Source organism: Oncorhynchus clarkii, chromosome 18, assembly GCF_045791955.1.
Source record: "Oncorhynchus clarkii lewisi isolate Uvic-CL-2024 chromosome 18, UVic_Ocla_1.0, whole genome shotgun sequence".
NCBI classification, from domain to species: Eukaryota; Metazoa; Chordata; class Actinopteri; order Salmoniformes; family Salmonidae; genus Oncorhynchus; species Oncorhynchus clarkii.
Genome location: NC_092164.1, coordinates 63,679,626 through 63,692,487, shown reverse-complemented (window position 1 = coordinate 63,692,487; position 12,862 = coordinate 63,679,626). Strand labels below are relative to the sequence as shown.

Here is a 12,862-nt window from a genome sequence, read left to right as displayed (position 1 = left end):
TCTATTTCACAAATGGCACAACATACCCTATATAGTGCACAACTTTTGACCAGGACCCATGTAGGGATTAAGGCAGACATTTTGGGAAGCAGCCATGGATAAAAAAAAATGTTTTTTTTAAAAACAGCCACACAATACATTGCTGGGTCAATGAATCAACGCTACAGTATTTGAGGATGAGGGGTACCCTTATTGGACTAGAGATGGTGAATGGACAAATCGAGGAAGAAAGTGGTGATTTAAACTCCAGCCGAGGAAATCATGGACTCAAATGAGCATGTCATCGTGGCCAGCGAGGAGACTAGCTGTTATTGTTCTTTTTCCAAGTAAGTCACTGTGGAGCAGAAACTGTGGGTAACACTGCATGGCTGTCCTCCCTGTCCGGTGGATCTAAGCTGACGTCCACAGCACACTCTGTACAGTTACAGTAGCATCCCTCCCAACCCCCCCCTCTTCTCTATTAAGCAATAAGCCCTTAGCCGTGGTATATTTATTCTACAGTACCATCCCTCCCAACCCCCCCCCTTCTCTACAGTTACAGTACCATCCCTCCCAACCCCCCCCCCCCATCTCTACAGTTACAGTACCATCCCTCCCAATCCCCCCCCCCCTTCTCTATAGTTACAGTACCATCCCTCCCAACCCCCCCCTCCCCTTCTCTATAGTTACAGTACCATCCCTCCCAACCCCCCCCCCCCCCCCTTCTCTATAGTTACAGTACCATCCCTCCCAACCCCCCCCCCCTTCTCTACAGTTACATTACCATCCCTCCCAACCCCCCCCCCCCCCCTCTTCTCTATTAAGCAATAAGCCCTTAGCCGTGGTATATTTAGTTACAGTACCATCCCTCCCAACCCCCCCCCCCCCCTTCTCTATAGTTACAGTACCATCCCTCCCAACCCCCCCCCCCTTCTCTATAGTTACAGTAGCATCCCTCCAAACCCCCCCCCCCCTTCTCTACAGTTACAGTACCATCCCTCCCAACCCCCCCCCCCCCCCCCCCCCTTCTCTATAGTTACAGTACCATCCCTCCCAATCCCCCCCCCCCCCCATCTCTACAGTTACAGTAGCATCCCTCCCAACCCCCCCCCCCCCCCCCCCCTTCTCTATAGTTACAGTACCATCCCTCCCAACCCCCCCCCCACCCCTTCTCTATAGTTACAGTACCATCCCTCCCAATCCCACCCCCCCCCCCATCTCTACAGTTACAGTAGCATCTCTCCCAACCCCCCCCCCCCCTTCTCTATTAAGCAATAAGCCCTTAGCCGTGGTATATTTATTCTACAGTACCATCCCTCCCAACCCCCCCCCCCCCCTTCTCTATAGTTACAGTACCATCCCTCCCAACCCCCCCCTCTTCTCTATTAAGCAATAAGCCCTTAGCCGTGGTATATTTATTCTACAGTACCATCCCTCCCAACCCCCCCCCCTTCTCTACAGTTACAGTACCATCCCTCCCAACCCCCCCCCCTCTCTACAGTTACAGTAGCATCCCTCCAAATCCCCCCCCCCCCCCCTTCTCTACAGTTACAGTACCATCCCTCCCAACCCCCCCCCCCCCCTTCTCTACAGTTACAGTAGCATCCCTCCAAATCCCCCCCCCCCCTTCTCTACAGTTACAGTACCATCCCTCCCAACCCCCCCCCCCCCCCCCCTTCTCTATAGTTACAGTACCATCCCTCCCAACCCCCCCCCCCCCCTTCTCTATAGTTACAGTACCATCCCTCCCTCCCAACCCCCCCCCCCCCCCCACCCTTCTCTACAGTTACAGGACCATCTCTCCCAACCCCCCCTTCTCTAGCTATAATCTCCCCACCGACCTGCACCGCTATTTTCTCTCCACTCACTCTGGCTTGCTGAATTCCCAGCATTCCCGCTCTCTCTCTACCTCTGCCATATCTCTCTCCCTCCCTCATTCTAGGAGGCTCCCGCAGTAGGACACAAGGAACGTCACCTGCACACTAAGACTCATCCTGCTCCGTTGCCTGGCAACCATTACATTAATGGTTTGCATAAGCAAAGCCCAGGCATTGCCAGCACACACACACACACACACACACACACACACACGAAACCACCCTTTTAAGGGTTTCCGGCAAATGTCAGTTTTACTCTCTTACTCTACTTTTTTATTTTAACTCCAGAGAATTAGCTATCCCACATCAATCACATTGTAAACAGAGAATTAGCTATCCCACATCAATCACATTGTAAACAGAGAATTAGCTATCCCACATCAATCACATTGTAAACAGAGAATTAGCTATCCCACATCAATCACATTGTAAACAGAGAATTAGCTATCCCACATCAATCACATTGTAAACAGAGAATTAGCTATCCCACATCACATTGTAAACAGAGAATTAGCTATCCCACATCACATTGTAAACAGAGAATTAGCTATCCTACATCACATTGTAAACAGAGAATTAGTTATGCCACATCACATTAGCTATCCCACATCACATTGTAAACAGAGAATTAGCTATCCCACATCACATTGTAAACAGAGAATTAGCTATCCCACATCACATTTTAAACAGAGAATTAGTTATGCCACATCACATTGTAAACAGAGAATTAGCTATCCCACATCAATCACATTGTAAACAGAGAATTAGCTATCCCACATCAATCACATTGTAAACAGAGAATTAGCTATCCCACATCACATTGTAAACAGAGAATTAGCTATCACACATCAATCACATTGTAAACAGAGAATTAGCTATCTCACATCACATTCTAAACAGAGAATTAGCTATCCCACATCACATTCTAAACAGAGAATTAGCTATCCCACATCACATTGTAAACAGAAAATTAGTTATGCCACATCACATTAGCTATCCCACATCACATTGTAAACAGAGAATTAGCTATCCCACATCACATTGTAAACAGAGAATTAGCTATCCCACATCACATTGTAAACAGAGAATTAGCTATCCCACATCACATTGTGAACAGAGCCCGGGAGAAAACAGATCGCAGTGCATTCACGTCACACAGAGGCAGTGTTTCTCTGTGAATTACACATTCTCTGAAGTCAATCAGATACACAGATCTCTCTCTCCTCCCTCGCTGTGCCATGATTCCTCAACAAGTCTCAAAACAACATGCACCATTTCATGACCGCAGTGGACCCCTCCCTCCGTTCCAGGTTTCTGTTGCTGACGAAGGACAAATGAAAGGCGGCTGGGAGTCTCCCACTCTGATTTTCCCCTCCTCAGTCCCGGTCGGTCGTACGCCAACGTGTCCCTTTCTAAGCCAAAATCAACGTTGCTCTACCAAGGTTCCAGGAAGTGATGTTGGAGCGCAGGGCTGCTGAACTCACCTGTGGAGAGTGTGTACATGTACGTGTGTGTGTGTGTGTGTGTGTGTGTGTGTGTGTGTGTGTGTGTGTGTACATGTACGTGTGTGTGTGTTCCAATGTCAAGTCTAATTTGGAGCTCTTCACTCTAAATATGGTCAACAATTTCAGGCTAAATGATTCAGTCCAGCGGCTTGATAAATGATGGAAACAGTCTCCATTACACTAGCCCATACAGACACAGAGGAAACACAAAGTACATAACAGTCAGGTTGTCAGACCTACTGGCATCAGGGGGCAGCCTAGTGATGTCAGACCGACTGGCATCAGAGGCAGCCTAGTGATGTCAGACCGACTGGCATCAGGAGGCAGCCTAGTGATGTCAGACCGACTGGCATCAGGAGGCAGCCTAGTGATGTCAGGCCGACTGGCATCAGGAGGCAGCCTAGTGATGTCAGACCTACTGGCATCAGGAGGCAGCCTAGTGATGTCAGACCTACTGGAATCAGGGGGAAGCCTAGTGATGTCAGACCGACTGGCATCAGGAGGCAGCCTAGTGATGGCAGACCTACTGGCATCAGGAGGCAGCCTAGTGATGTCAGACCTACGGGCATATCAGGGGGAAGCCTAGTGATGTCAGACCTACTGGCATCAGGAGGCAGCCTAGTGATGTCAGACCTACTGGAATCAGGGGGCAGCCTAGTGATACATACAGACACAGCCTAGTGATGTCAGGCCTACTGGCATCAGGGGGCAGCCTAGTGATGTCAGACCGACTGGCATCAGGAGGCAGCCTAGTGATGTCAGGCCTACTGGCATCAGGGGGCAGCCTAGTGATGTCAGACCGACTGGCATCAGGAGGCAGCCTAGTGATGTCAGGCCGACTGGCATCAGTAGGCAGCCTAGTGATGGCAGACCTACTGGCATCAGGAGGCAGCCTAGTGATGTCAGACCTACTGGAATCAGGGGGCAGCCTAGTGATGTCAGACCTACTGGAATCAGGGGGCAGCCTATTGATGTCAGACCTACTGGAATCAGGAAGCAGCCTAGTGTTCTAAATGTCAGAGTGGGTGGCTGAGTTCAGCTGAGAGACACATAGGGAGCTGTCTAATGAACACCAACTCAGCTTTGGCTCAGAACAGGATGCCTCCGTTCTGACAGGTAAATGCTGTTGGCCATCACTTAATGAAAACCATCTTTAGTTCCGTTATTAAAGGGTAAGGCATATTCTGAGAAGTACTGGAAGGATTTTCACTGGAGGCAGAGACACACAAACACAATGAACACAGACACGCACAGGGACTTTTCAGAGCAGGCAGGTAGGTGGTGTTAGCGTTGGCATTAGTCACCATGTGGTGTCTGATAAATCAGCAGTGGGTTTGAAAGACATTTAAAAAACTAAACCGTCTGAATAAAGCACATGGTCCTAGAGGAGGTAGCCTCAAACACACAGAGAGAGAAAGATGTTGAGACTGGTCTACTACTACTGCTTTTATTTATTATTATTCTCATTAATATTGTTGTTGTAGTTTAGAAGTAATCCCATTTCCACTATTACTATGAGTGATGCCTTTTTATACTTTTATACTTTGACAATGTAAGTCATTTAACATGTCAATAAAGTCTACTGAATAAAGTCGACTGGGGAGGGGGTGGGTGGGGGGGAGATTTGTTGATTTAAAAAAAGCTTTTGACTCAATTTGGCATGAGGGTCTGCTATGCAAATTGATGGAAAGTGAGCATGGGGGAAAAACATACGACATTATAAAATCCATGAACACAATGTGTGCGGTTAAAATTGGCAAAAAAACACAGGTCCTTTCCACAGGTCCTTTCCGTGGGGTGAGACAGAGATGCAGCTTAAGCCCCACCCTCTTGAACATATATATGAATTGGCGAGGGCACCAGAACAGTCTGCAGCACCCGGCCTCACCCTACTAGAATCCTCACCCTACTAGAACCCTACTAGAAGTCAAATGTCTACTGTTTTCTGATGATCTGGTGCTTCTGTCACCAACCAAGGAGGGCCTACAGCAGCACCTAGATACGCTGCACAGATTTTGTCAGACCTGGGCCCTGACAGACCTGGGCCCTGACAGACCTGGGCCCTGACAGACCTGGGCCCTGACAGACCTGGGCCCTGACACTAAGTCTCAGTCAGACAAAAATAACAGTGTTCCAAAAAAGGTCCAGTCGCCAGGACCACAAATACAAATTCCATCTAGACACCGTTGCCCTAGAGCACACAAAAAACTATACATACCACGGCCTTAACATCAGCACCACAGGTAACTTCCACAAAGCTGTGAACGAGCTGAGAGACAAGGCAAGAAGGGCCTTCTATGCCTTCAAAAGGAACATAAAATATGACATACTAATTAGGATCTGGGTAAAAATACTTGAATCAGTCATAGAACCCATTGTCCTTTATGGTTGTGAGGTCTGGGGCTCGCTCACCAATCAAGAACTCACAAAATGGTACAAACACCAAATTGAGACTCTGCATGCAGAATTGTGCAAAACTATCCTTTGTGTTCAACATAAAACACCAAATAATGCATGCAGAGCAGAATTAGGCCGATACCCGCTAATTATCAACATCCAGAAAAGAGCCGTTAAATTCTACAACCACCTAAAAAGAAGTGATTCCCAAACCTTCCATAACAAAGCCATCACCTACAGAGAGATGAACCTGGAGAAGAGTCCCCTAAGTAAACTGGTCCTGGGGCTCTGTTCACAAACACAAACAGACCTCATAGAGCCCCAAGACACCAACACAATTAGAACCAAACAAATCATGAGAAAACAAAAAGATAATTACTTGACACATTGGAAAGAATTAACAAAAAAACAGAGAAAATGAGAGAGGAGGAGACATGCTGCAGATGAGATAGCAGCAGACAGCCAGCCACCCCCCCCCCCCCCCCCCCCCCCCTCACTTCTCTTCGGTTACAGCGAGAGAGCAGAAAAACAGAGAGAAAGAACAACACAAGTGTTCCAATCCCGCAGCTTCAAAAATGAACTTGTACGAACTATGAAGTCAACTCAACTGCAGCTCGAGGGCCTTAGAGTCGACTAGTGGGTTGGGTTCCCATCCAAGTAGCTATCAACGAGTTCAAGCTTATTTAACAGAAAATTCACATCCAGAAAGATCTAATTACCTGAATGGACAGCTGCCATCGGAGATTGTTGGAAATTGGCCATCGGGTAAGTTATTCCTCAAGAACAGATGTTCACAGGTGCTAGGGAGGTCCTCTCCTCTGGGCTACTGTAGGTGATTTGTCAGTGAACTTCCACCTCTTAACAGGAAAACAACCCCATAGTGAAATTTAAAAAAAGCTGCTCTTGGAGAGTGGTGAGGCACCTCCCTGGTGGTTTGAATCTGAACCAAATCGAGGAAAAAAGGTATTCTAGGAGTAAGGTAGAGACACCCCCGCCCCCCCCCCCCCCCCCCCCCCGTTGGTTTGACTTCAAACCCGAACCAAAAGGAAAAGTGAGCTCAAGGCATTCTAATGTTGTTACGAGTTACTTCTAAGCTACTCATTGGGAAATCATAGGCCTACTTTTCCTGTGTTGAATATAAATCTAATCACATTGGCTACAGTCTCTGCGGAAAGGGAAAATCCAGGAAGCAGTAAAACACACTGCCGTCAGTAGAAGAGACGGGCTAGAACGTAACCCACATTACGGGATGACAAAGTACGCAATTTCAATTTCGTTCACACAAAATACGGCCATAAAAATTCTCCCCCCCCCCCCCACTTAGTTGTCCCCTCCCTGTATTCCCGCCCTCTCTCTATTCTCTCTCAAAGTGAAAGGCTTCTCCCGTTCTCAGAGGTTGCCACTAAGTTAAACAGATGTCCCTGAACCCGTCCCAGCCTGTCTGTTGTAGTTACTGTTGCTAAAACCACGGGTTCCTCCTGCCTCCGGGGGAGAATTTCCCTTTGTGTGAATATGTGCTGGTTTCACGCTCTCATTTGAAGGAGGTACTGTACAGAAGGACTGGTTTGGCTGCCTAAGCATGACACAACATGTATAGGAGTCACACTGTTAACTCTTTCCCTGCACCACATACTGAAGCATACTAAAAGCTCAATGTAGTCTACAGTAGACAGACAGTTGTTATCCCCATGGGCTGAATTCGGCCTAGTCTACACAACATACCATTTTATTGTATATTTAACATGTATTTATCTAGGAAGTCTCATTGAAGTCAGGATACCTATTTATTTATATTTTACAAGGGAGACCCCTGGCCAGTAATATAGGGCATGCTTGTTGGGCTATTACTTAGGCTAATTATGAATCTGGTGTCAAGCACACAGGGTCCAATCCAGCCTTGGGTAAAGTGCTTACTAAGCTGATCTAGTTGCTAATTGGGTGGGCGTCTCTTGGAGGATGATTTAAGTGTGCTGGGAGATGGGAACTCCCAGTGGCTACTAAGACCCTAACCCCAGCCTCCAATCGGCCCTGGGTAAAGTGCTTACTGAGGATGATCTAAGTATGGTACTGGGAGATCTAAATGTACTCCTCAGACCCTGAGCCTGTGGTGACCCTGAGCCTGTGGTGACCCTGAGCCTGTGGTGACCCTGAGCCGGGCTGGGGGTTCACTGAGGGTCAGGGCAGGGGAGGGCAGGACAGGTCAGGGCAAGAAAGTTACACCAGGCCTTCAGTAAGTGTTCACACCTCTTTACTTTTTTCACATTTTGTGTTACAGCCTGAATTTAAAATGGATTTAATTGAGATTTTGTGTCACACAATATCCCAGAATGTCAAAGTGCAATTTTGTTTGTAGAAAATTATAGAAATTCATAAAAAAAGTAAAGCTGAAATGTCTTATTCAACCCCTTTGTTATGGCAAGCCTAAATAAGTTCAAGAGTAAAAATGTGTTTAACAAATCGCATTATAAGTTGCATGGACAATAATAGTGGTTAACATGATTTTTTAATAACCAGCCCATCTCTGTACCCCACACATACAGTTGCCTGTAAGCCCACTCAATCAAGTAGTGCATTTCAAGCACAGATTCAACCACAAAGACAAGGGAGGTTTTTCAATGCCTCACAAAGAAGGGCACCTATTGGTAGATGTGTAAAAAAATAAAAATAAAAGCAGACGCTGAAAATCCCTTTGAGCATGGTGAAGTTATTAATTACACTTTGGATGGTGTATCAATACACCCAGTCACTACAAAGATACAGGAGTCCTTCCTAACTCAGTTGCAGGAGAGGAAGGAATCCACTCAGGGATTTCACCATGAGGACAATGGGGAGAAAACTGAGGATGGATCAACAACATTGCAGTTACTCCACAATACTATTTTCAAGCATGGTGGTGACTGCATCATGTTATGGGTATGCTTTCCATCGGCAAGGACTGGCGAGCTTTTTAGGATAAAAGAAAAGGAACACAGCTAAAAGCACAGGCAAAATCCTAGATGAAAACCTGGTTCAGTCTGCTTTCCAACAGATACTGGTAGAAAAATGTACCTTTCAGCGGGACAATAACCTAAAACACAAGGACAAATCTACACTGGAGTGACTTACCAAAATTACATTGAATGTTCCTGAGTGGCCTAGTTACAGTTTTGATTTAAAAATCGTCTTGAAAATCCACGGCAAGACTTGAAAATGGCTGTCTAGCAATGATCAACAATGAAGTTGACAGAGCTTGAAGACTTTTAAAAATAATAATTGGCAAATATTGTACAATCCAGGTGTGCAAAGCTCATACCCAAAAATACTCACAGCTGTAATCACCACCAAAAAGTGCTTCTACGAAGTATTGATTCAGGGGTGTGAATACTTATGCAAACTAGATTTTTCTGTATTTCATTTAATATATTTGCAGAAAATTCAACAAACATGTTCTCACTTTGTCATTGTGGGGTATTGTGTGTAGATGATTTAATCCATTTTGAATTCAGGCTGTAACACAACTAAATGTGGAATAATTTAAGAGGTGTGAATACTTCCTGAAAGCACTGTATCATGCTATCTCTAGGTTACCGTGTGAGTTAGATCAGGGAGGAGTGGCAACCTTTACTCTGACAATATCTAATCAGTCACCACTGGCCTTGACATTAACCTAGGCCTGTTAACTTGTTATGGCTGGGGGCAGTTTTGAGTAGCTTGGATGAATAAGGTGCCCAGAGTAAACTGTATGCTACTCAGGCCCAGTTGCGAATAAATGCATAGTATTAGTAGATTTGGATAGAAAACACTCTGAAGTTGACAAAACTCATACGGCGGGCAAAAACCTGAGAGAAAATCCAACCCGGAAGTGGGAAATCTGAGGTTTGTAGTTTTTCAACTCATTCCCTATCGAATACACAGTGTCTATGAGGTCATATTGCACTTCCTAAGACTTCCACTAGATGTCAACAGTTTTTAGAACCTTGTTTGATGCTTCTACTGTGAAGTGGGGGGGAATGAGAGGGGAATGAGTCAGAGGTCTGCCAGAGAGGCATGAGCGTTCATGTGATAGTTAGCTTGCGTTCCATTGCAATTCTACAGACAAAGGAATTCTGCTGTTGAAACATTGAAGATTTATGTGAAAAACATCCTAAAGATTGATTCTATACATCCTTTGACATGTTTCTACGGACTGTAATGGAACTTTTTGACTTTTCGTCTGCACCTAGTGATCGCGCGTCATGGATTTGGATTACTGGGCTAAACGCGCGAACAAAAAAAAGGTGATTGGACATTATTGATGGGACTTTATCGAACAAATCAAACATTTATTGTGGAACTGGGATTCCTGGGAGTGCTTTCTGATGAAGATCATCAAAGGTAAGTGAATATTTATAATGCTATTTCTGACTTCTGTTGACTACACAACATGGCGGATATCTGTTTGGATTGTTTTGGTCTCTGAGCGCTATACTCAGATTATTGCATGGTGTGCTTTTTCGGTAAAGCTTTTTTGAAATCTGCAGTTGCATTAATTAGAAGTGTATCTATAATTCCATGCATAATAGTTGTATCTTTTATCAATGTTTATTATGAGTATTTCTGTAAATTGATGTGGCTCTCTGCAAAATCACCGGATGTTTTGGAACTACTGAACATAACGCGCCAATGTATACTGAGATTTTTTTATATAAATATGAACTTTATCGAACAAAACATACATGTATTGTGTAACATGAAGTCCTATGAGTGTCATCTGATGAAGATCAAAGGTTAGTGATTAATTTCTCTATTTCTGCTTTTTGTGACTCCTCTCTTTGGCTGGAAAAATGGCTGTGTTTTTCTGTGACTAGGCACTCACCTAACATAATCGTTTGGTTTGCTTTTGTCGTAAAGCCTTTTTGAAATTGGACACTGTGGATTAACAAGAAGTGTATCTTTAAAATGGTGTAAAATACTTGTATGTTTGAGGAATTTTAATTATAGGATTTCTGTTGTTTTGAATTTGGTGCCCTGCACTTTCACTGGCTGTTGTCATATCAATCCCGTTAGCGGGATCTCAGCCCAAAGAGGTTTTTACGGTGACCGCATTACAGCCACACCGGCGGTCACAAGTCACAAGTCATGACCACAGTCAAATTCAACGTGATTGTTTAGTCAAGGTAACTAGGCTTCTCAAAGCTCTGATGCTGGTTGTCATAAGTTGCCTACCAAACTTGCTAACTGCCTGGTTCTCAGAACTCAATTGTCTCTCTAAATCACTCTGACATCAAAGCAAATGTAATTGAAAATCTAATCGAAGACTTAATGTGAGCCCATGAGCTCATGTTGGGCAACATTTCTATAGGCTATGCAATTGTGTGAGAAAACAGAGTGATGGCCTCTACTAAAAAGAGGAGGATCCCATCAACTTTCTATAGGCTAGGCCGACTATATTTATTTCTCAACTTTCCTAATATTAAGCACATTGCTTCAATTTACAACATGAGTATAGCCTACCTGGCTGGCATGAAAATGAACCACGGGAAAAGCGTCCTCCATACTTGAATAGATGACATGTATTTTTTTCCGCTGCCCCCGTTTCGAGACAGAATGGAATGGACTGTTACCGTGTACCTAAGTCAAAACCAATTTCACACATATTATTTAGTATACAGTGCCTTCGGGAAAGTATTCAGAACCCTTGACTTCTTCCACATTTTGTTACGTAACAGCCTTATTCTAAAATATATATATTTTTTTATCCTCAGCAATCTACATATCATTCCCCATAATGACAAAGCGAAAACAGGTTTTTAGAAAATGTTGCACATTTATTAAACATAAAAAACAGAACATTTACATAAGTATTCAGACCCTTTGCTCTGAGACTCGAAACTTAGATCAGGTGTATCCTGTTTCCATTGATCATCCTTGTGATGTTTCATTAGAGTCCATCTATGGAAAACTAAATTTACTGGACATGATTTGGAAAGTTGACAGTGCATGTCAGAGCAAAAACCAAGCCATGAGGTCGAAGGAATTGTCCGTGGAGCTCCGAGACAGGATTGTGTCGAGGCACAGATCTGGGGAAGGGTACAAAAACATTTATGCAGCATTGAAGGTCCCCAAGAACACATAATTCTTAATTGGAAGAAGATTGGAACCACCAACACACTTCCTAGAAATGGCCGCCCCTACAAACTGAGCAATCGGGGGAGAAGGGCCTTGGTCAGGGAGGTGACCAAGAACACAATGGTAACTGACAGAGCTCTAGAGTTCCTCTATGGAGATGGGAGAACCTTCCAGAAGGACAACCATCTCTGTAGCACTCCACCAATCAGGCATTTATGGTAGAGTGGCCAGACAGAAGCCACTCCTCAGTAAAAGGCACATGACAGCCTCCTTGAAGTTTGCCAAAAGTTACCTAAAGACTCTGGTCTGGTGAAACCAAGGTTGAACTCTTTGGCCTGAATGCCAAGCGTCACATCTGGAGGAAACCTGGCACCATCCATACAGTGAAGTACAGTGGTGTCAGCATCATGCTGTGGGGTGTTTTTTAGTAGCACGGACTGGGAGACTAGTCAGGATGGAGGGAAAGATGAACGGAGCAAAGTACAGAGAGATCCTTGATGAAAACCTGCTCCAGAGCGCTCAAGATCTCTGACTAGGGCGAAGGTTCACCTTCCAACAGGACAATGACCCAAAGCACACAGCCAAGGCAACGCAGGAGTGGCTTCGGGACAAGTCTCTGGATGTCCTTGAGTGGCCCAGCCAGAGCCCGGACTTGAACCTGATAGAACATATCTGGAGAGACCTGAAAATAGCAGTGCATCAACGCTCCCCATCCAACCTGACAGAGATTCAGAAGATCTGCAGTTAAATAAAGGTCAAATAAAAAATACCCAAGATGACTCTAGGCTGTAATCGCTGCCAAAGGTGTATCAACTAAGTACCGAGTAAAGGGTATGAATACTTATGAGAAATGTGACTTTTTCTGGTTTTTAAATTTTATTAAATTAGCTAAAATGTAAAAAAAATATATGTTTTTGCTATTTTCATTGTGGTATATTGTGTGTAGATTGATGAGGGGGGGCGGGGGGGGATAATGTAATCCATTTTAGAATAAGGCTGTTACGTAACAAAATGTGG

The 12,862-nt window shown here is 44.8% G+C and overlaps 1 protein-coding gene across 1 annotated transcript in view; it reads right to left on the bottom strand.

The window, feature by feature from the left end:
* Positions 1-7,129, bottom strand: part of LOC139373837 (zinc finger protein 40-like) — a 77,656-nt gene extending 70,527 nt beyond the window's left edge. Inside the window, exon 1 of the mRNA XM_071114910.1 lies at positions 6,478-7,129. Within this exon, the coding sequence (XP_070971011.1) occupies positions 6,478-6,520 (43 nt within the window). The 5' untranslated portion in view covers positions 6,521-7,129. The remainder of the gene's footprint in view (positions 1-6,477) is intronic.
* Between the last annotated feature and the right edge of the window lie 5,733 nt (positions 7,130-12,862).